A 25403-nucleotide genomic window follows, 5' to 3' on the forward strand; every position below is an offset into this window, starting at 1 on the left:
GGTAAAATATAAATATAAATAAATAAATAAATAAATAAATATATATATATATATATATATATATATATATATATATATATATATATATATTACAAATGCAAAAAGAGAGAATGTAAAAATAAACCTGTTAAACACTTTTATCTCTATACATAAAGTTACTAAACCACCCCCCACCCCCCCACCCATCCCATACACCCGGCCCACCTGGAACATAACTTGGCCCACCTTTCATCTCATATCTGGAGCCGGGCCTGCTTGAAGCTGAACTTCTGCTGATGAAACTGCAAACTATCTTCAGTAAAACTTTTCTTAAATTTTTTATAATTCTGACTCCGGGTCTTCTTTCAAACATCTCGTCCTTGGGTCCTAAACTGTTAACCCCTTACAAATGACACATGTTATGTCAATTTTAACACATGTTGGGCCCTATCTTGCACCCAGTGCAATTGACTTTGTACACCGATGCATGTATCATTCCTATTTTGCACCCGACGCACAGCGGACTTTCCCCTTCACAGATGCACGTCTGTAAATTAGGAAATGAACTTGCGCTCCAGGGGGCGGTTCAACGAAAAGAGGAGGCGTGTTCAGGCGCAAACGTTCCCTGGTGCTATTTTGCAGTTTCAGAAAACAAAAACCTAGTCTAAAGTCAGTGGCGGAATTGTTTTCTGAAAACGCGTTATTCAGATGCTATTTTAACCCTCTGGGGTCTGCAATCACGCCGGCGTGATCTGCTCGCTTTTATTCTTATCAGTGAAAAAGAGACTCAAATAACTCCGTCGATTTTTGTCATACAGGCAAGTGTTATACATAATTTAAAACTGTAAAATGTCTTCTTTTATTTGTGTACACTAATAATAAAAACAAAATGTTATGTTTTTCGTAAAGTAGATAAAATAAACATGATGTGTTCTGCCGTCTCTCTCATTGAGAAACTCATTCTGAAACGCGACAGAAAATGACCTTTAACTCAGCGAATTTTTCATCACACAGACTTGAAAAGCATGTCTATACAACGCTTGGAGTCTCTATTTTTAAAGTATGTAAATTATATAGAAATTATAAAAGCAGCGGCATGTACTGTTTCTCAAACGCGTCCTAATTAACTATAATGTGACCACGCCCACGAGCGATTGATATGCAAATGATCCACGTGGAGAAATGCAGACCTGTAAACGCCCCATCACCTCAAAACAAAGAATCAGAGAATTCGGTAACTTACTCCTCTGCTTTTCATCGAGTTTGGAAGACTGTGTTTGTGCTGTGCTGTGCTGTTTCACTTGGATCAGATTCACTACCTCAGAAGAATTAGAAGAACGCGATTTGAAGATGAGAAGATTTTTAAGGTTAGACATGTTAAACTGGTGGTGCCAAATTAAAATGTATGTTATGAAATGAAATTGGAGTAAAAACATGAACTAAGCCTAATCTCATACATGTATATGTATCTAGATATAGAAATATGTTGAAATGTGAACTAGACTGGTAGGCAACCTTTCAGTGCTAAATGTATATACATGTCCGACACAAGGATGTTTTTATATTCTATAATAAAACACAGCATGATAAAATTAGGCTAGTATGAGTGTACTATGGTGAATATTATAATGTTTAGAACCGTGTTTACTGTTAAATACTTTGGTGTGGCTTGATGCTTCAGTAACACGTTCGTGTTTGAAAAGCAAAACGCTCCAAACAATATAGGCTTCATTTTTTTAACTCCAAATGTTTATTTTCGTTTATGACATTATGAAATGAGATTGAAGTAACATATGATAATCAATATATTTTTCTCTAGTGCAGTGTTACTGAAGGGATCCTTTTTAACGATAGGCTATTGTTATTATTTTATGCTGCACAGCACATAGCTTATGTCTACAAGGCACAACAAACCTGGTGTTCATTTCTATATATATATATATGTGTGTGTGTGTGTGTGTGCATTTTGTACATTTTAAAAAGCAATTTTAACCTGAAAAATCTCAAATGTATTCTCCAAATCGTGCAGCCCTAGTTTCTCTTGATATCTGCATGTTCACCTCGTTTTTTTGTTTTTTTTCAGGGACCAGATGCCCCACTGAGGAGTCCTGCTGACTTCAACATTCACATGAGTCTCTGTACATGAACATGGTAAAGTGAAAAATCAAACACCTTGGAAATGAAAGGTATGTACCAGTGCCGGCCCGAGCCTTTTGGGGGCCCTAAGCAGAATTTGATTTGGGGGCCCCCTCCCACCACGCAGAGTCACCTGTGCTTGACGATTATTGACACAATGTCACGCTATAATGTTACATTATAAATGAATACAATGAGGTTATGTATTAATACAAAATAAATACTTAATAAAAAATACATACTTAAAAAAGTTTTAACTTTTTCTTTACTCTTTTACTAACTCTTTGAAACTTCTGAAAACAAACTGTCACAAAACATATTAAAAAAAAAATATTTGCAAAATATCCTCCAACGTTTTGCAACACTTTGCAGTTTGAATGATGTCTTGTATGAACATGACGGAGTATGTTTTTATGTTTCCACGGTTCGATCGCGCCCGCGCCTCTCACACACACACACATTGTAATCTTCCACTGTGATGTTTCCAAGCACATTTTTGCGCGTGTGAAGAGGATGATTTTTTCCGTCGATATTGGAACGTGAGTGAAGTACAAAGCCTATGATAAAGAATAGTTTACCATCCAAATCCATCGCGAATGTTGAAACATTTTGATTCTAATGAGAGAGATACGTGAGCCCAACGCCGCTTACTTTCACTTTCGCTTCAAATTATTTCGTTTTGGCTTGTTTATAGTTATTTGTTTATTCTTGTTCTGTTCTGAATATCATTACATTTAAAGGATAAATCATTGATCAAATAAAATTGTTGTGACATGGCTTAACATTACCGTGACTTTGCGCACAAATTGTCTATGCACGCGAGGTTATGCGCATGACTCAAACACTGGCAGACACAGCAGCAGTTGTAGGCAGGTATATTGATCATGAAATCAGAAGTTTCTTGTCTTGAATTATTAATCCTTTCATTCATTTATTTCACTTGTTTAAGTTAATTAATATGTAAAAAAATAAAATAAAAAATAAATCGATTGGGGGCCCCCTGGTGGCGAGGGGGCCCCAAGCAGCCGCTTAGTTCGCTTATGCCTCGGGCCGGCCCTGGTATGTACTATATTTCAGGAATGGCACAAAGGTGTGTGACTGGTTAAGTCTCTGTCTTTAGATCAGTGTGTACAATAATGTGCTTTTTTTGTAATTTTTTGGTGTATCTTTGGATTATGTTGTGTTGTAAATAAATCCAAACAATCAAAAAGCCATTATTTTTTAAATCTCCTCATTCTTTGTGCAAGGTTGCTCAGAATGACAGGGCCTGATAGCTCCTAATAGGGCCATTATGGGAGGGTCTTTGTCTTTCTCAGGTGTGAAAGCCATTCAATATTCAGGATGTGTTCACGCCTCTTCACATAAAGCTTTCTCACACAAAACACGTCTTACAAATTTATTATATATTACAAATACAATATATTGTCTTATCTGAATGAGCAGTCAGGATGATTTTCATATAGTTTTGGAGCAAATATTCTAGGCTACGTGATACAATTTTCAAAAGTCTTGTGAAGAAATAATCAGTATGGGTTTCATGAACTTTTTTTTTTTTTAACAAACCACGCATAAATGTCATTATCTCAAAACTACAAACTTTTACATACTGTTTTATGGTGTGTCCTTTAATCTTTTTATTATTACACCTTTTACCTTTTTATTTATTATTCTCAGGTAGGTAAGGAAAGTCGAACCTGGACAAAACTATAAGTATTCAAAAGGTACTTACAATTTGTTCAACAGACTTCCCTGTGGTCAGTTCCTGCTTAAGGCTTATCAATTATTATGCTGGTAGACAAAAACTCGTCAATAATATAATATAAGTTTTCTTAAAGTTAATATTTCATAAACAAAAGTTATATAAAAGTACAATAGTAAAGTTACAATAATAAGTTTAAATCAAGGTACAATCAGCTGGTATCAGGCGTCGAGAGATACTGCGCTATTCAGTATCTGCCAGTCCAGTCTCTCTCTCTCTCAGTCTTTTATATGTAGACATTCCAACGCAGGTGCCAAACTCTCTTCTGACGTCATCACATGGAGTGCTGCCAAGTCCTTCACCAGAGCCCTCAGTTGTTCACGGCGTCGTCTTCAAGCTCTCTTTCTCTGCTTTCTTCCTTTAATAGTCTGTAAAATATACCTTATCTACTACATGTTTCATTTATTATAAAAACAATTTCTAATACATAAATGCTTTCTACTCTAAGTCAGTCAATACATACATTGCATGATGCAAGTAAGTAGTTTTCTTAATACTAATAAAATCACACAATACATTTTCCGTACAGCATTAATAATTGGGTTACATATATCTACTTAACCAAAAGCATTATTACTACTTAGGTTATATCAGTTTAAAGCAAATCAAGCATTAATCAAGGCAGTATAATTGCAAAATCATCCTCTCCATTAACAGTGTGAATTCTGTGATCTCCAGGTTGTGGAAGATGAATTTCACTTTGTTTTTTATTGTCCTTTATACTGTGATTTAAGGAACTCTCTTTTTGAATCAATTCAGTTAAAAAAATCCTGATATATTTTATGGTTATCTGAAGATAATTGTGAAATTATTACTGTAGTGTCTAATAAGCCCATGAGGGCTGGGCACCATGGTGTTTGACACTTAAATAAACAAATCAACACACAAAGCAACACTCTAAAAAATGCTATGAATCAATCAATCTAGGAACACATGTTTGTGCTTACAGTTTTTCTGCATTGCTAAAACAAACCCCATTCTCTAAACTAAATTCTCAATAGCCTAAACATATTTGTCAAATAAATCACTCTTTCTGTAAAACATTAAACAAGTTCAGGCAGTTAAAACACAGTTTGCAAATCTCATGCACTCTTTTTACAAAACTCTAAACACATTCTCACTCACTAAAACAGATTTCACACTGGGGTGCACTTATGTTTCAAAGCGCTAAACACAGGCAGGCAAAAGTTAAACACAAATACAACACAGTTGTCATCGTTTACACACAGCGACTCAAAATTGTTCACACTTATTTCTAATGATGAGACCAAACCAACTGTACATAATACAAGGCCGGACCGACATGAAGACGTGATGCTGAAGCAGAATAAAATCTCTCACTGACCTTGATTCTGAACTCTTCTGAGTGACTATAACATGCTTTCATTTAGAGTTTTGTACTGTAACCTTTTTGGCTTTTGCAGTTGGATCACTGTATTTTTACAGTATGCAAGTGCTGAATATACATACATTCAATAGGCTTACTATATAATATTCAATACAATACTATACTTGCAGTGCATACAGTATTTATTCACCTGACTACTGTAAGCTGTCATTACTAAACTTTTTTACATACTTACAAAATAATTTACTTTGTTACAAAAAAAAAAAAAAAAAAATTCTGTAACTACATGCTTTGGACATTCAAAAATTTTTTTTATGTAATGTCTAACAAATGATCTGTAGTGTTTATAATATTGACTCGTCGTGTGTATGATCTGAAAGTATTGTTTGATTTTGAGCACAGATAAAATAGTTTTTGTGTTTAAGGTTTTGAGAAAGTGAATGATGGTTTTCAAGAAATGTGTTTTAGCAATTCAGTAAAAAATGAAAACAAATTTATAAATTAAATTGTGATCTGTCTATTTTACCAGCACCCCACAAGCCGTAGATGACATACCCAAAATTAAGTTATAAAATTATATAAGGAGTCCATCATCTGTGCACAACAATGCACATATGTAAAACATCCCAAACATAATAATAAAAAAATATATACTTTTTAATTTTCATAATTTCTGTATGCATAGTGCAACCCATATATTTCTGGTCTTGGGCTCTCTAATAATGAGCTAAAGAGTTGATTCAGGTGTGATTGATTAGGAAGAGTTGGAAAAAGTGTAGTGTTGGTGTGCCTCCAGGAACATGGTTGGGAAACACTGATCTAGGGAATGTGTGGTGGCGGCTTCGTCCGATGAAGCTTTTCACAGAGTTTTGGCTGCTTTATTTTTTGCTTAACACCAGATTGTGCTGTTTTCGACACTCTTGAAGCTTTGAATCTATTCAAGGAACAATCCAGTTACACCTGGCTGCAGCCTGCCACACTCTTACTCTAGGCCTTTGTGGATGGTGGTTATTTCCTCAACATAAATTGTGTCCCTGCCAATCCCAACAGTACCCACCCCATTGTTCGAAGCCAGCTGGTGTTTAAAGCCCACGCCATCAGCCTGAATGAACAAAGCAGAGGTAACGTAGGCAGCCAGCAGACAAGGAGATATCTAGTGATGTTACGTATGACACCGACGCTCCGAAGCTTGCCTCAAACTCGAACGGTCCTTGCAATGAACCACTGCTTCGGAGCTTGTATCATTACGTCACTAGTCACGTGAAAATGACTTCTGAAGCAAACACACTGGTTCACTCCTGTACACTGTGGGTTGCAGTAGTCGGTGTCTCTAAAGCTGGTGAAATTGTAAAAAAAAAAAAAAAAAAGATATCACCTTTCACCAAAGACAAAGAAAATAATATTTCTGAATAAAAACCATACCATTTAATGAACACTTTGTCTAAGCCTTCTGCATGTACCCAAAGCACACCCTCTGCCACATTTTTTTATTATTAATTAGAGAACATATGAACATTGTTGCATAAAAATATGCATCAAAGACAGAAACTTCAAAAACCCTCTGGCTACATTATACCAGTACAACCAGTTACACAAGCACATCCTTTTCAACATACAAAAATATCAGTCCCACCAGTTAACAAGTTAAGAGTTCTGCTTCCCACAGCTAAACAAGATAAAGCTTTCACACATGATACTGCCCTGCTGAAAACTATAGAAACCATTACCGAAATTCTATTGGATTTAATGGTTTTCATGAGACTTGTATTGGTTGTAATGGGAATTATAGTGGTCTCTGTGAGTCTCTACTGATATGTGTTGGGTTCTATTGGTGGGGGCATTAAATCCTAATGGAATATGTCCCAAACACACAGGACAGGCCAGGGTTAGACAGAACAACGGTGAGTTGTGGTGTGAGGAGAACAGGGCAAGAGAACAGTGTTAGCTTATAGATGTATTCACGTTAGCCGACGATATGTATAACACTATGCTCAGATCACAATACTGTACAGATTATTATCATCATGTATCAGGCAATAGCAAAGCTAGTATTTAGACCCTTACCTGCATGTGTTATGTGTGTCAGCCATTAGGAGATAGTTTCCAGAGGAAGAGGGACTTTATAAAGGCTTTGAATTGACCCATTTGGTGACGATGAAAACAAAAAATGATCACAATCACAACTGTCTTACTGTATAAAAACTTTATATGTAGAAACAGCCAACACAAACATTAAAGTCGGTTTGTACAGATTGAAAATAAATTATAGAACATAATATATTATATTTATAATAATAATAATAATAAGTGTTGGCTGCAGACTAATAACAAACACATAAATGCATTACAAGTTTATGTAGAATATGTTAATTAATTAAATTAAGACAGGCACATTTTGTAAAACAGATGTACAATAAGTGATGTCTGACGGATCCGTGAGCGTCATGTTTCCCACCGGCGGCCGAACCACATGCTGATGGCGGACCGTCACCACGGGCGACCCAATGAAGGAGACGGAACAGTGTGCACATATCGCCGGGATTATAATCATTCGGTCTATAGTGAACGCTACACACTACCGCGTTATTCAAAACAAAAGCAGAAGCAGAAGTGAAGTCCCGTCTCTTACCCGGCACAAAACGCACGGAAGATCGCACCGTCCTTTTTCTTATTCGGAAACCTGTGGACTCGATGCCCTGACAGGCCATAATTCACAATCATTTACCACGACGATGATTAATTGAAATACAATAAGCACCGAAAACACACTGAATCATGACCGCTCCAACTGAATACCAACCTACTCCACACTGAGCGAACGCAGAGCCGGCGAACGACTCCCTCATGTGGCGTCATATGACGCGATGGTGAAAAAAAAGCGGTTTTTCAACACGGTCAAGGAAACTGTCACGTTTTCTATCAAATTTGTGCCCTTATGTCTTGCAAAACAATTTTTAATCCTGCATTTACTTTTCATATGGTATTTTCATACAAGGTTATATTAATAAAAAATAAAAATAAAAAACCTGCAACATGGGCTTTAACTCAAGAGTCAGCCTACTCAGAGTTGATTAAACTAACTCAATTCAGCTCTTATGACACTGAAGACTCAGTTTCCCATCTCAGGGTAAATCAACTCAAGAGTTCAAGTTTTAACTCAGAGTTGGTTGAACCTCCTTATTGAAACAGGCCCCAGGAGACGTTGGGATATCTTTCAAGCAGAAGTTACTCTTTATTGAGAACTTGCGGTGCGTCGCTGTAGTCATCCAAGTCAAACTTAGGCAGTGTACATTGTAGAGTTTATACCTCTCAAAGGGGGAGGGATTACATGGAGGTGTAGACACTCTGAACAAAGCATGCAAATGAAGTACAGGAGTCAGCCCGTCACCGGAATTTACCCCGCCCTGATCTCATCAGCATAACAGTGTCATTCAGATGCATAGATCAGTATCTAATCCAATCAGCCTGACAATTCAAAGACTGGGCCAGGGGTTCCAAGAGCCATTAAAGACAAAGGGTGAGAGTTTCAGTAATCTGACTAATTTACCTTACAATAGAGAGAACAGGACTGGCATAACCTTAAATGCTAAATTCAATTTACTCTACCTTGGTTTTTTCATGTTATGTTATGTAAGGACATAAGATCAGCAGATCAGATTCTTAAATTTGTAATCCCACAGTTACACAGAAGAGACTTTGTTGCTCAGCAGATGAAAATAAACTACTTTGATATCAGACTTTGATTAAGTGGTTTCTTCACTGCATGGATCTTCATGTGTAGCTTCAGGTGACTTTTAAAAGAGAAACTTGTCCCGCACTGATCACACGTGTGCGACTTCTCTCTGCTGTGGATCCTCTCATGTATTTTCAGATTTGATGACAGATTGAATCTCTTGTCACAGTGTGAACACTTGTAAGGTTGTTCTCCAGTGTGGATCCTCTCATGTATTTTCAGATGTCCTGACTGACTGAATCTCTTGTCACAGTGTGAACACTTGTAAGGTTTTTCTCCAGTGTGAATAATCTGGTGCCGTTTTAAATGGCTTGATGAAGAAAAAATATTTCCACACTCAAAGCACACGTACTCTCTCACACCAGTGTGTCTTTTCTGATGTTTATGTAAATATGGAAGCAGTGAAAAACTCTTTCCACACACAGAACATGAATGTGGCTTCTCCTTTGTATGAACTCTCAGGTGTTTCTTCAGGTTTGATGCACTAAGAAATGTTTTGCCGCACTGGTCACATGTGAACGTCTTCTCTCCGGTGTGGATCCTCATGTGAACATTAAGGGATGAAGAATGATTGAAATCTTTCCCACATTGATCACATGAGAACGGCAACTCTCCGGTGTGAACTCTCATGTGAATCTCAAGACTTTGTTTGCTTGTGTAACTCTTTCCACACTGAGTGCAGGTGAAAGATTTCTTGGCTCTTCTTTTCTTTAAAAATGTATTTTTAGTCTTTGAGCGACTCAAAGGTTTTTCTCCAGGTTTGACATAATGTTTCTCCTTCACTTCACTCAGTTCTTCACTCTCCTCTTTCACTTCACTCAGTTCTTCACTCTCCTCCTTCAGTTCCATCAGATCTGACATGAAAGAAAAAAATATTACATTTAATTTTCAGAACATCAAAATAATTCAAAGAGAGAAATATAAAGTAAAAGGACATGAAAGTGAGCCCTGATGTAATGGTAGAAAGTAGACAACTGTTAAAATATTATGATAATCTGATGCCTTTTTAAAAAATGTATTATGTCCTTGAAACTTTCCATGAATGAGTTAAATGTATCTTCCAATTATTATTTTAAAAACATTATAGGCACGAATCCCATGTTTCTTTAGCAAGAACTATTAATTTGCTCAACACAATTATTTAACATGATATTAACATTAAAATATACAATACTGCCATGTTTTAACACCAACTTTGAGATTGATATTTATTTTACTAAACACGTTTTAATTATTAATGGCCGTTCACACTAGACTTTTCCTTGCACTGCCTTCCATTCATGCGCGTGTGAAAGTGAGACACCAGAAACACAAGCTCAAGTGAATAACCCTGTGAGAAATAACACAAACGTTTAGCATTAAAGGGTTAGTTCACCCAAAAATGAAAATTATGTCATTAATGACTCACCCTCATGTCGTTCCAAGCCGTAAGACCTCCATTCATCTTCGGAACACAGTTTAAGATATTTTAGATTTAGTCTGAGAGCTTTCTGTTCCTCCATTGAAAGTCAATGGACGGGATACTGTTCACGTCCAGAAAGGCAATAAAGACATCATCAAAGTAGTCCATGTGACATCAGTGGCTCAATGTTAAGTTTATCAAGCGACGAGAATACTTTTTGGGCCTCGAGCTATTTCACGTAGTATAATAGCGTAGCGCGTCTGTGTTGTACGTCACATGTAGGCTAACTATTGGCCGACGCTGGTCATGTGTGATGGGTGTGATGTACAACACAGACGTGCTACGCTATTATACTACGTGAAATAGCTCGAGGCCCAGAGAGAAGGAAATGAATAGTGGAATAAAGTCGTTATTTTTGTTTACTTTTTGCGCACAAAAAGTATTCTCGTCGCTTGATAAACTTAACATTGAGCCACTGATGTCACATGGACTACTTTGATGATGTCTTTATTGCCTTTCTGGCCGTGAACAGTATCCCATCCATTGACTTTCAATGGAGGAACAGAAAGCTCTCGGACTAAATCTAAAATATCTTAAACTGTGTTCCGCAGAAGGTCTTACGGGCTTAGAACGACATGAGAGTCAGTCATTAATGACATCATTTTCATTTTTGGATGAACTAACCCTTTAATGTGGAGTGGATTGTTTATTTTTAAATTTTTAATAATTATTGTTATATGTTAAATTTATGTTTGCAAAAAAGCTGCCAGAGTGTGACGTCATTTCACGACCGTTGCAGTGCGTGTAGAAATTTCACATGATAGTGTAGAGTGGCCGCAGCTTTAACTAGTTTTAAATGAACTATTTTTATTAGCATCATCTGTGTCCTACATGTTGATCACATTCATCAACCCTGTTACCAAAGTTACTCTACAATCTCTATAACTATGAATAACTTGTATGATATTTGACAAATACAACTTTATCAGTAACAGTGTTTACTGATTATTCCTAAAAAAAAATTTTGTAAACTATGTTGAAAATTCTGGTAAAGTTGTTGCAAATTGGGAACCAGATATCAAATAAGTGTAAAATAAAACAGTTAAAATAGTATTTAGCTTGATCTGATGTTGAACAAGAATAAACACCAACCTCTTTGTTCTTCAGCATCTTCAGTGTGTTTAATTCTGCAGGGTTCAGGATCACTCATGTTCTCACTGCCCTCTTTAATAATTTATTGGTAAACTACTGTCAAGTCAAGTCAAGTCAAGTTTATTTGTATAGCGCTTTTCACAATACAGATTGCATCAAAGCAGCTTCACAGTATTAAATTAAAATAATACAACAAAGTTTGTTTCAAGAGGAATTTATTGATTGATAAAATTAAATTAAATATCCCCAAAATATCCCCAACTGAGCAAGCCAAAGGCAACAGTGGCAAGGAACCGAAAAACTCCATCAAGTGACCTAATGGTGTCCTAAAACTCCATCAGGTGCCTTAATGGAGAAAAAAAACCTTGGGAGAACCCAGGCTCAGTCGGGGGCCAGTTCTCCTCTGGCATTGGATAGAGGCCGGATTGTAGTTTGAACTGTAGGATTATATGAATGCCTGGCTGAAGAGATGCGACTTTAATCTAGTTTTAAACTGGGAGAGCGAGTCTGAGCAACGAACAGTATCAGGAAGACTATTCCAGAGTTTTGGAGCCAAATGTGAAAATGCTCTCCCTCCTTTGGTGGTTCTGGATATCCTAGGTATGACCAAAAGCCTTGAATTTAGTGATCTCAAAGAGCGCGATGGATTATAGGGCGATAGAAGATCCGTTAAATAGACTGGAGCTAAGCCGTTTAGGGCTTTATAAGTCAGTAGCAATACCTTGTAATTAATACGGAACTTTATAGGTAACCAATGCAGTGATGATAAAATCGGTGTTATATGATCATATTTTCTTGATCTCGTAAGAACTCTAGCGGCGGCATTTTGGACTAACTGTAGCTTGTTTATTGAGGATGCAGGACAACCAGCTAATAAAGCATTACAGTAATCCAGTCTCGAGGTCATGAATGCATGAACTAACTTTTCTGCATCAGAAACTGATAGTGGGTACTGTGGGAGGAGCTTCACTGATGATGTGATTGCAGTGGGAGGAGCTTCACTGATGATGTGATTGCAGTGGGAGGAGCTGATCTGCTAAAATCTAAAATATAAATTACTGAGTTTGTTTTTATAATAAATGACACTTCTAAACTTGTATGTCTGTCCATCTATTCATCGTACAGTAACTGATTATTTAAAAAAAAAATTGTTAATTCTAACATTATTTATAGGTATCTAGAAATATAGAAAAAAAATATAAATAATTTAAATTCTTCCAAATATAAATAATGGTAAGAAAAACAGTTAAAATCATAAACACAGAAATAAACATATAGTAACCAACAAATCCCCTCAGTCTGCTGACACCAATGAAATGAGCTTTAAGTGTCAATTTACAGGAGATCTGAAGACATCAGCATAATAAATGAGGTGAAAACAGGAACTATTGTCATGAAATAAAAAGTGTTTTCAGCAGATCTGTTAATATTGATGAGCCTCAGACTATCAACACTCATTCAACAAGTCATTCAGAATCATCAGCAGATCATCTCACTTTATTCTGAGTGTTTGCTGTTAAAAACACATTATTTGAGTCAGGATACATGATAAAAGACTATTAAACTGCTCCATTGAAAGACAATACTGTTAATTCTCACAACATGACATGGATAAAACATCAATTATACAAAAACAATCACTAATGACACTCACTTCATCAACAGATAAATAATGACAGCAGCATAATTTGTCCAAATTAAGTTTGATCTTATGATAACTACATTAATCACTATAAAAAGTTAGATCATTAAAATAATAAAATTTTATATGTGCAGAAACTAAAAATGATCATAAAACTTGTAAAAATAAGAGCACCACAAAGCACTATTGTTCCAAGAGTAAAACAGTATTCATATTGTGGCCCTGACACTGTTTATTCTCTGTTGTAAATATGCTTACTTGATTCACCTCAAGATGATTTGGTGATCCAAAAGGGCAAAACAACTGGAAGGTTCAAGCTACTTGTTCAAGGGGAAGTGATCCCGAACATCCAGGGGAACCCAATTAGATGCCTTGGAAAGTGGTATGATGATTCCCTGTCAGACAGGAACAGCATCTCCAGCACCGGAAAACAAGTTGAAGAATGGCTGAAAAAGATTGACAAGTCTGGTCTGCCTGGGAAATACACGTGCTGGATCTACCAGCATGGCCTGCTCCCGAGACTCATGTGGCTTTTCACGGTATATGAGGTGCTTCTATCAACTGTTGAAGAAATAGAGAGGAAGTTCAACCGGCACCTTAGAAGATGGTTGGGAATACCCCCAAGCTTTACATCCTTGGGGCTCTACATAAGGTCGGGCCAGCTCCAGCTTCCTGTCTTCAGTGGTGGAGGAGTTTAAAGTCGCCAAATGCAGACTGTCCCTGACATATAGGGACTCTCAAGACCAACTCACCAGGGAAGCAGGAGTCAGAATAAGATCTGGCCGTAAGTGGGATCACAGCGTAAGCACGGCAATTAACCAGGCAGAATGTTCTCTCATAACCAAAGATATCATCAGAAACCCTTGCACTGGAAGACAGGGTCTAGGAACAGCACATTTCCAGCAGTGGTCAAAGTCCACCCTTAGGGAGAAGAGAACCATGATCCAGGATGAAGTCTGAAACCTTGAGGAAGAAGGGAGAAGAGCAAAATCTATCGGGCTCGCAACCCAAGGTGCCTGGACGAGGTGGAACCTCCCCAAGAGAACGATCACATGGAGTGAACTGTGGTGGCTGGAGCCCTTCCGTATATCCTTTCTACTCCGAGCAGTGTATGACACCTTACCAACCCCAGTGAACTTGCACAGGTGGGGGATGAGGGAGGACCCACTGTGCAGGTTGTGTGGTGGGAAAGGAACAATGGTGCACATTCTGTCAGGGTGTAAGATTGCATTGACACAGGGGAGATACAGGTGTTGCCATGACAAGGTGTTGGCAGTGCTCGCAGACATCCTGGAGCAAGAAAGGAGGAAGAAACAACCAGCCAAAGCAAGACCACTGCTGAGCACCATCGCCTTTGAAAGAGGGCCAAAGACCTGTCGTCCACAGCCAAGCCAGGCAGAATCTCCTGCAGTCAGCCCAGGGATGGGAAATGGAGGTTGATCTCGGGAATAAATTCCACTTCCCCGAGGCGGTTTTGTCCACAACGACATTATCATGTGGTCTCCAGAGGGAAAGAAGATCATTCTGGTGGAGTTGACGGTGCCGTGGGAGGAGGGCTGTGTGGAAGCTGCAGAGAGGAAAAAAGCCAAATACCAGCAACTCGTCCAAGATTGCTGGGACAAGGGGTGGACAGCATGGCTCATGACGGTGGAAGTCGGATGTCGAGGATTCCCAGCTCAATCTGTGTGGAATCTATTGACAAAGGTTGGATTGAGAGGCCTCTTGAGGAAAGCAGCCGTTCGTAGGCTGTGAGAAGCGTCAGAGAGAGCCTCCTGTTGGCTCTGGCACAAGAGAGAGGGCACAAGCTGGAAGCCTGGAGGAGAGGGGCAGTGACCTGGCCAGTCACTTGATGACCCGCCAACTGGAGGGTGTTGTGGTTAAGGGTCGAAACAGCCATTGAAGGTTGGAGACCACCTGATGACCTCTCTCCCAGGCCAAGGCTTCATCCATTAGAAATGGGTGTATGGTAGCATCGCAGATGTATTCTACAACCTGCTGTTGGGGGGAGGTGTCCGCAGTGGTGTAGCCTACGTGATACGCAGGTATACGCTGTATACCCACTAGAAAAGGCCAAGGATTTGCGTATACCCACTTAAAAAAAGCGTGAGGATACGCATCAACTTCGTTTTGTGTCAGAACTTTCACACTTTCATTCATAAATTCACCCCGTCTGTGTTTGCGAAGCGACGGATCGAATCGCGGAATCCAGTCACAAATGGAACTTGCTATATAAAGCAGAACGTCACGGAATTATGCTATTTTTGAATGAATAAATCAAAAGTAGCTGCTGTACAATGAATCAAATCTCGATATGGACTAGTGTCTATGAATATTAAAGCTAAAAGAGACTGCAATTGTTCTACGCGTCTCTGGGAATGAGCGCTCAGTGTGCTCCACTACACACACACACACACACAGAGAAGCACGCGTGACTCACGCTCGTGGTGTTTTCAGCGTTTCACTGTATTGAGACATGATGTAGGCTACACATGTGCATTTCATCGCAGAGCTGCTATGAGAGTCACTTGATGAGAATTTCACCATTTCATTTGATAAAACTATCGTCATTCATTCGTTTCATATACACACAGAAACTGTTATGTCTTTACGACAACCTGTCAAAATAAAAGTTCTGTATAACTTGAAGAAATTATAACAGAAATATATTACTATTGCACAGAGTATACTTCAGGCCTAATAATAATAATAATAATAATAATAATAGTTTATTAAAACACACAGAAACTCAAATGTCTACAACCTGTTATATAGGGTGTTATATTAGAGTATACTCACTACAAAAAACTAGACTACACCACTGGGTGTCCGGGAGGGAAATAGTTGAGAGGGAGAGCCTAAAGACGAAAAAGGGGAAAAGAGGGGAGGACGGTGAGGGGTGCGGAGAAAAGTTAGTTGAAAGTTACATCGCTTCTTGGGCCTTTTTGTTGTTTGTGGGGACATTTAAGACACCTCCTGGTACCCGTGTTTAGGTTGTACACATTCAGGAAATAAACCACAGCTGTTTGGTGCTTGTAAACTGGATCCTCGTCTCCTGTCTGCTTCTCTGGGAAAGTGCACAACGTCACAATATAGGCTAGTTGCACGTGGCCGCCATTTTGGATTTCGGATCAGCGAGTGTGCGGGTAGGAACTTCCGGTTTCGCATTAAGCCCGGTGCAGGGAGCCGGAGAAAGACGAAAATTATCTTTTATAATTGTTTATAGAATCAATTATCACTTAAAATATTACCAAGATCCATATTACTATCACACGAGCCAATGGCAATTAAAAGCACGGATGCATAGTCAGATTAATGAATGAAATACAACTGTTCACGAACAGAAGATTTGACTCATGCTGCATACACATACGCAATGACAATTATGCCTAGTGTAAATAGAGTTACAACTACGATTAGAGTTGTTTGCATAAAATGCACCGTGAACATTCACATGTTTACTATTTTCTCAATTCTGCGTAGGGCTGGGTACCGAACTTCGATACTTTTATGGTATCGAAAAATATACTCCAATTCTATGAGTATCGAAAAATTCTTTATCTTTCGGTGCCAAATTTCGGTTCCATCTGAGCGCGTAAGCGCAAGCTTATCTGTCCTCTCTGCATATTGACAAAGAGCGGAGCTCCGACCCACACACACACGGAGAGGTGCGGACGGATTAAACTGTTTGCAGTTTTGCTGAAGTCACAGAGAGTCACGGTTGGTCTCAAGTGTGGTAACAGTTTTTTAAAACTTCACGCAGACAGCGTTTGCTGCGATATGATATTAATTTAATGGCGAGCAGAAAGCGGTCGCGGTGCTGTTGACGTTACACTTCCTCTTACTAAACAAGCAGCCACAATGGTGTTTTCTCTCCCCTGATGACTGACTGACAGGCAGTCATTTTATTAATGTTAGGCTATGTCTACATTAATCCGGATACATTTGAAAACGGCGTTTTCGTTTATAAACGCTCTCCGTCCACACTAGCGTTTTCAGGCGTTTTCGGACGTTTCAGTGTGGATGAGAAACTTTTGAGAAACGCCTGAAAACGCTTAATTCACCTTACTGCGCATGTGTTAATCCCCACCAAAGATCACTGATATGATTCAGATGGAAAAATAAATAATGAAGTTATCGCGCAATTCGTCTGACAGGATAATTTTATTTAGTAAAATATCTCACCATTCACTGATGCGGTCCAGGTCGCACGCAGTCACCGTATGTTTGGTCTAAAACGCAACTGCTCTCATGTATTGCCGCGTTTTCAAATGTATCCACTATGGAGTGCGTTTTCAAAAAAGCTTCATTTTCATTAATAAAAACGCCGTCTCCGTGTGGACGGAAGGCCAAAACGGAGAGAAAAATATACGTTTTGTGGACATGCTAAGTGAGTAGTTTTACCAGATTTTTTATTTTATTTTGATAACTGTTTTGATTCACAATTAAGGTGGAAAATAAAAGCTTTGTGTTTAATGTATTTTTGTTGATGTTGAAATTAATTTTAAAACATATGGTATCGAAAAAAGTATCGTTAGGAATCGGTATCGAAACTGAGGTATCGAAATTGGCACCGGATCGAAAAATTCTGAACGATGCCCAGCCCTAATTCTGCGCATATATTTTTACTTACTTGCATCAATTGCTCGATCAATATTATCACATATTTTACATTTATATTTATTTTTAGCTGTAGGTACCACAAACAATTTAATATACGTAAGTTTGTGTATATTTTACACATAGTACAATACCGTATGTGTTGCTTATAAACACCAGACAGATAATGATTTATGAAACAGATCTTTACTCATCTCAGTTGCACAAAATAAATGCAGTAATAGAAAGCATAGAAACGCACAGGAGAAATACACTGAAAATTATATGGATTTAAAATTCTGGTCGGGTTGAAGTCAAACCTCCGGATATTCTGTATCCACTCATGCCCGTACCACAGCGTCAACGGGGAATGCATGAACGCTGACTTCTTTATTGTAATAACGTGACGAAATGGTACATAACGGCACACAACAATGAAGTGCTGAGGCTATCACCCTCTGAAAGGCAAGTCGCCTCTCTTGAATCCTAAAAACACTCATTGTGAAAAATATCTCTGGTAATGGAACTCGGTCGCTGTTGTCTCTTGCTCTCGCTGTCAGATCACCGGAAGTTTTCACTGGAAGTACTGGCCCACACACTCAAGTTCGAACGTCAACGGTCGCCACGGTGCACGGAGCGAATTGTAGCCTTTCATATCATAATACAGTGATGCAGTGAAAGATTATTAATAGTAGGCTTGGGTATCGAGTATCGAGTATCGAGTATCGATTGGAACCGGGACTAGCTTTGCGATTTTCCCGGAATCGTTCAAAAGTTTAAATTTCGATTCCTAGTTTCGATTCACAGTCCGCCGCGGAAGAAACCGCTGTCTAAGTCATTTCTAGCCCTATTCTGAACTGAAGTAACTACATAATCGATTTCAAACTGCCAAATGTTAACTCGCTGACACTTTAGTTAAACATTTGTAACGTACACACGGCATGGCAAATGCGTGTACTAGCAAAGGTGTAGTATGGATTGTTATGCTAAACTGCGAAACGACACATTTTATGAGACGCTGTGTGAGTTGCCTTATTAACTCACACAGAGTCTCATAAAATGTATTCAGAGCAAACAACCCTGACGTTAAACCTTAAAAACGTACATATGATGTTTTCTTATTCTTCGGTATCTTGCAAGTTGCAACCATATTCTCTCGTCCTCTGCTCGTCCGTTTAAACTGCGCGCGATGCCGGCGAACGTAAAAAAATATATATTCATGAAAACACATTTACGAGCTGCCAACTTTCACGCATTTACCGTGAGACACACGCAATTAACACTTCTCACACCACGTTCTCACACCACACATCCATTTTCTCACGCACAATAAAATCGTGAAGCAAAGAGGACACAGAGACCGACAGACTAGACAGAGCAGTTACTTTATGATATACAAAAAAATCTCAGCTCTCAGATTCTGTCAATTTTATTACGAAATTCAAAAAATAAATACCGTTTTGGCGCTTGTAAATGTGACGTGACAGATCCCTAGCGCACGTGAACCGATCATCTCGACTAGCAGCTAATAGTAAAAAAAACACTAACACTGTTGAAAGATACAGTAGGCTACAACTTACCTAACTGTATATTCCTCATATATAATATCGATCAATCAGTGTTTTTTATCAGCGTGAAGAGGTCAATAACATAGCTGGAGAACAATTATGTCATATTTACCTCAGGAAAGCCATTTAATGAACAGGCTATAGCACATAGTTGGCAAGAAAAAAAGAGCTATAGAGAGTATTTTGCTAAATATGTGTACTATATTACATATTTATTATATTTGTACTTATATCATTAAATAAAGTTGTTATTATAATAAAAAAAACACATTATATTTAATTTGAGTTATTTTTAACCTTAAATAATACTGCCAGCTGATAGGGCTCACTGTATGTTTACAGCATTAGGTGAGTTGTTTTTTTCTTGAGAAAAATTAACGCCTATCTTGAGTACCTAATATTTATCCAAATGAGTCAATATTAAATCAAATCACAATAACTGAATTGAAATGAAATAATAAAAAAGCGTAGCTTACCAGAAATTGTACCATGTAAACATTGTAACATGTTGTCACTAAACCTAATAAAATTCAGTTTAGTTACTAAAATGTTAGTGACAATCACATACAATACAATACACTTATTGTGATGCACATTTTTTTATATTTCAATTGATGGAGAAGGTCAGACTATTTCCTTCAGAAAGACCGTTGGTTAGCTAGCTCATTTAAAATGTCATAAAAAAGTTGTTTAAAATAGATTTGATATTTATATTGTAGTTGAAAACAGCCCTGTGAGAAATTCATAGTAAATTTCATAAAAAGTAAAAAGTTCATAGAATTAAAATTGATCTAAACTTTTTTGACTCTGCCTCTTAAAAGAATCGGAATCGAGAATCGTTAGGAACCGGAATCGAAACAAGGAATCGGAATCGGAATCGTTCAAATTCAAACGATACCCAACCCTAATTAATAGCCGTTCTTGTTCTGTCCTATCTATCATATGTTGCTACCTCATTAAACAGCTGTGCTATACATTGAAAAAATTTCTCAATTTTAAAGTAGGCTATATATAAAATAATTGATATTTTTTATTTTTGTTTTCTTGTTTTTCATGAATGTATTTTACAACAATACAAAGAGCAATGTGTAATGTTTTACCAGATTTAGTGTTACACTTATTGTCTCTAATTTGTTCCCCACTAAACGTTTTTTTTTTTTCACAAAACGTTCAGATTTTATACAATTATTGTGCACTCGTGATTTTTCTAGACTCAATTTTACTGCTGAATGATCCACTAATCTAGTTTGTAATAGCATTTATGTCAGATTATGATCATATATTTGTTGTTGTTGTTGTTTTTCTTTATAATTAAGTTGTCTGTATTAAGTAGATTGTGTTTAACACACAAAATAGTGATTATCAGTTCAACACAGAGTTATAGAAATTCTACTTGATTAAAAAAAACAAAAAAAAACCTGTGCTGGTATCGGTATCAGATCGGTATCGGTGCAAAAAAATTTATCGGTGCATCCCTAGAAAAAATACTTTGTCCTTACTCGTGTTTTTTCCCTGTTTCTTTGGGAACCCAAAGTAGCGCCACACGTTGCTTTTCAAATTGTCAGGAGTGTAGATTTCGAACTCCTCATCAGGTGTGGGTGTTGTAGGCGTTGGCGCAGCCATTGTTTAGATATACAAAATAGGCGCTAACCAGGACGCTAATAGCCTTGCTAATGAACTCGCGATTCACAACTTCAGGCGTGAAAAAGCCTCAGAATCTGAGGATTCAGCAAACACAAAAAATAATGCCCATAACAGGTTCGAATATTAAAGGCTGCCTAATATTCGTTCAAATATCATTATTTTTTAAATAGTCAAATTATATTTGAATAACGAAGTTTGGAGTCAAAGGCCTAATCTGAACTGACTAATTAGATATTCCTGCTGGTTGAACATGAGTTAATAAATACCAATCAATCAACAAAGTGTCCTGTGCTCACCACACACACGCTATAGGTGGAGATGGGAGATTTGGCTATAGAGTGATGTGTGTCTAACTTACACAGAGGAGACTTGCTCCGTAGAGATGCTCAGTACATAAAGATTAACTAATTGATGTGATCTCAGACTGTGTTGATGTGGTTTCTCCTCTGCATGGATCTTCATGTGTCGCTTCAGGTGAGTTTTAAAAGAGAAACTTTTTCCACACTGATCACACGTGTGCGGCTTCTCTCTGCTGTGGATCCTCTCATGTCTTTTCAGATTTGTTGACTGATTGAATCTCTTGTCACAGTGTGAACACTTGTAAGGTTTTTCTCCAGTGTGAATTCTCTGGTGCAGTTTTAAATGTTCAGCTGTAGTAAAAGTCTTCTCACACTCAAAGCACATGTACTCTCTCACACCAGTGTGAATTTTCTGATGTATCTGTAAAGTTTGCAGCCGTGAAAAACTCTTTCCACATACAGAACATGAATGCGGCTTCTCCTTTGTATGAACTCTCAGGTGTCTCTTCAGGGCTGATGCATGACGAAAAGTTTTGCCGCATTGATAACATGAGAACGGCTTCTCTCCGGTGTGGATCATCTCATGTGTTTCCAGATAGGATGATCGACTGAATCTCTTGTCACAGTGTGAACATTTGTAAGGTTTTTCCCCAGGTTTGACATGATGTTCCTCCTTCACTTCACTCAGTTCTTCACTCTCCTCCTTCACTTCTCTCATTTCTTCACTCTCCTCCTTCACTTCTCTCATTTCTTCACTCTCCTCCTTCACTTCTCTCAGTCCTTCACTCTCCTCCTTCACTTCTCTCATTTCTTCACTCTCCTCCTTCACTTCACTCAGGTCTTCACTCTCCTCCTTCAATTCACTCAGTTCTTCACTCTCCTCCTTCACTTCACTCAGGTCTTCACTCTCCTCCTTCACTTCACTCAGTTCTTCACTCTCCTCCTTCACTTCACTCAGTCCTTCACTCTCCTCCTTCACTTCTCTCATTTCTTCACTCTCCTCCTTCACTTCTCTCATTTCTTCACACTCCTCCTTCACTTCACTCAGTTCTTCACACTCCTTCACTTCACTCAGGTCTTCACTCTCCTCCTTCACTTCCATCAGGTCTGAAATCAAAGAAAGAAATATTAAATATAATGTTCAGAACATCAAAATAATTCAAAGAGAGAAATATAAAGTGAAAGGACATGAAAGTGAGCCCTGATGTAATAGTAGACAACTGTTATAAAATACTATGATAATTTGAAGCCTTTTTATAAATTGATTATATGTCCTTGAAACTTTCCATGAATGAGGTAAATTTATCTTCCAATTATTATTTTTAAAACATTATAGGCACGAATCCCATGTTTTTTTTTTAGCAAGAACTATTACATATATTTGCTCAATGACAATTATCTAACATATTAACACTAAAATATACAATACTGCCATGTTTTGACACCAACTTTGAGATTGATATTTATTTTACTAAAACGTTTGAATTATTAATGGCCGTTCACACTAGACTTTTCCTTCCACTGACTTCCATTCATACAAATGTGAAAGTGGGACACCAGAAACACAAGCTCAAGTGAATAACCCTGTGAGAAATAACAAGCGTTTAGCATTCAAGTGGAGTGGATTGTTTATTTTTAAATTTTGAATTATTATAATTTGTTATATGTTAAATTCATGTTTGTAAAAAAGCTGCCGCAGAATGTGATGTCATTTCACGACCGTAGCAGTGTGTGTAGAAATTTCACATGATCAAAGTGTAGAGCGGCCTTTGCTTTAACTAGTTTTAAATTAATAATTTGTATTAGCATTATCTGTGTCCTACATGTTTCACTCAACCCTGTTACTCCTGACATGATTTTCCTCCTTTTAAAAACAGAGCATTTCTTAAAATTATGACATCATCTGGGCTCTTTCTACTGCATGATGGGAGGACAAGAAAATAATCTCAATCCATTGTCTCAGTTTTACACAAACTGTAGCATTGACTGTATTCTTCAACCCTGTTACCAACGTCACTGTATTCAGGCCATCCTTAAAAATATTTTGGTTTGCCGTAACAAAAAAAAAAAAAAAAAAGGGTCGGTAGGTCGACTATATTTTTTTTTTTCAAGATTCAATGTAAAAAAAAGTACAATTTTGGTCATGGTGATTACATAGGTATGAATTTAAACAAATTTGCATTTCGGGACTTCACTGACAGTTTTCCAGAACTTCGTGCCAATATATATATATATATATTAAATAATTAGAAAACCTGTATAAACTAAACACCAAAGAATACTATTAACAATTGAGTGGTGGTGTCGTGTAAATGTAACATGTAAGGGTGCGCTGCCAATAACGCACCTAAAAGCTGTCACAAAGAGCTGGGAAAAGTAATGATTATTAATATGTCAAATATATCAAGGAGACATTTCAATTGTGTCCAAGTTGTGTCCATTAATAAACAAGTGTTTTCTGTGTCAAAGATGAAGTTGACGATGCTGACTCGCGATCTTCGCAGTGGTGAACGTGCCAGAGAGAAATGCACATTTCATACGGATTACATAAGCAGAGAGCAGTCTGCTTTCTTTAGATTTCAATTGTTTTGTTTAAAAGTACACATTTCATGCTTTCTAAATATATATTTCTCAGGTCTGTGAGGCAAGTAGCTTATACGCTGAGTTTCGGTTCATTTAAGAGACAAGCTCCAGATAACGCGCCGGCGCCTCCGTGTTGTAGGGTTTGAGGGCGAACCAAACACAAATGAATCTTCCACACAGAACTCAACACTCCAGACCCCAAATCACCAATCCAAACCAACGAAAACCCCCAGCTAAGAACTTTATAGCCATGCAAGCTTCAAAGAGATGAGTCCAACTAAAAGAAGAACATTGTCAATGTTAGATAGCTTGGAAAAGACTGATTGGTTCAGAAATGGCAAAGCTCAGGGCCCGACCAAGATAACGGCAGAGGTTGCTTGATCCCACAACAGATATACAGAACAGACCTCCTTCTTCTTAAAGGGGGGGTGAAACACTCAGTTTCAGTCAATCTCATGTTAAACTTGAGTACCTATAGAGTAGTATTGCATCCTTCATATCTCCAAAAAGTCTTTAGCTTTATTATATTTATAAAAGAAAAATAGGCTGTACCGAGTCTTTCCGGAAAAAAACGAGTGGCTGGAGGCGTGCCTTGTGGGCGGAGCGAAAGAATCACGAATGTTGTTTACTTGCTGTGCTTATGCCATAGCTAACAACATACAGACATTTGAAGCAGATTTACTCACCGCCTGCGGTTCCAACGCACGACCGTGAACCTTTATCGTTGGGACTGCTCCATCCTTAAGCATTAGACGATCTGCAAATCCGGCGTCGAACTGGGCAGCGCAGCCGATGACTTCCCTAAAGCCGAGCACAGCGTTTTGATGGGCGTACTGCTTTCGCTCTCTCGCTCTGGTCTACGGGTGCGCGCGCGCCCTTCCGGGAGAAGTGCCCTTATGACCCATATAATGAAATTCCACCCCATCTGACGTCACACATGCCCATACTCGGAAAAAAAACTTTCCGAAACTTGTGACAAACCGGGAGGAGTATTTTTGGCACAGAAATACTCCATCAAACGTACAACTTAATTTTTGAAACTTTGTCCATGTTTAGCATGGGAATCCAACTCTTTAACAGTGTAAAAAACTCAGTATGCATGAAATAGCATTTCACCCCAGTATGCATGAAATAGCATTCATGGAGAAGCCATGACGGAGTAACCAGACAGACGAGTACCATGTAGACGAGCAGACGAAAGAACCCAAATCAAGATCAGAAGAACATGGGTTAAACAGCTTCATTCAAGCCATCTAACTACTCTCGTCTCAATTTTCTTTCTTTTCTTTTCCATTGTGAGTCTCGGTTCTAAGTTAAGTTTTGCTGCAAAGTTTCGGTCCACGATTCGGCTGCAAAGCCGCTTCCAACTTCAAAGACTTTCCATCCATCCGCCAGCACACCACGTGATTGGCCGCCCAAGACATCTATCCAGGCACGAGGAGACGCCCGCCAATGAACTCAGGAAACCCCCTTTCACTGACAAAAGGGAATTCCCAAAGGAGCAAAGACAAGCAAGTAGCCTCCAGACTCTTGAGCTGAACTGGTGCATTGATATAGATTTA

General features: G+C 38.1%; 1 protein-coding gene across 3 annotated transcripts in view; it reads right to left on the bottom strand.

Moving 5' to 3' along the window:
• Positions 1 to 8242: 8242 nt before the first annotated feature.
• The window catches only part of LOC309501480 (uncharacterized protein), a 29046-nt gene continuing 11885 nt past the window's right edge, over positions 8243 to 25403 (bottom strand). The window contains exons 3-4 of one of the 3 annotated variants that reach the window (XM_082173611.1): positions 21318 to 22365; positions 8243 to 9809 (exon numbers count right to left, since the gene is read on the bottom strand). In XM_082173611.1, the coding sequence (XP_082029737.1) occupies positions 9782 to 9809; positions 21318 to 22365 (1076 nt within the window). In that variant the 3' untranslated portion in view covers positions 8243 to 9781. Of the gene's footprint in view, positions 9810 to 11509; positions 11610 to 12466; positions 12553 to 21317; positions 22366 to 25403 lie in introns of those variants that run through there. The other 2 variants (XM_082173613.1, XM_082173612.1) reach the window with 2 other exon arrangements.

Source organism: Leuciscus leuciscus, assembly GCF_965113295.1.
Source record: "Leuciscus leuciscus genome assembly, chromosome: 1".
Taxonomy (NCBI): domain Eukaryota; kingdom Metazoa; phylum Chordata; class Actinopteri; order Cypriniformes; family Leuciscidae; genus Leuciscus; species Leuciscus leuciscus.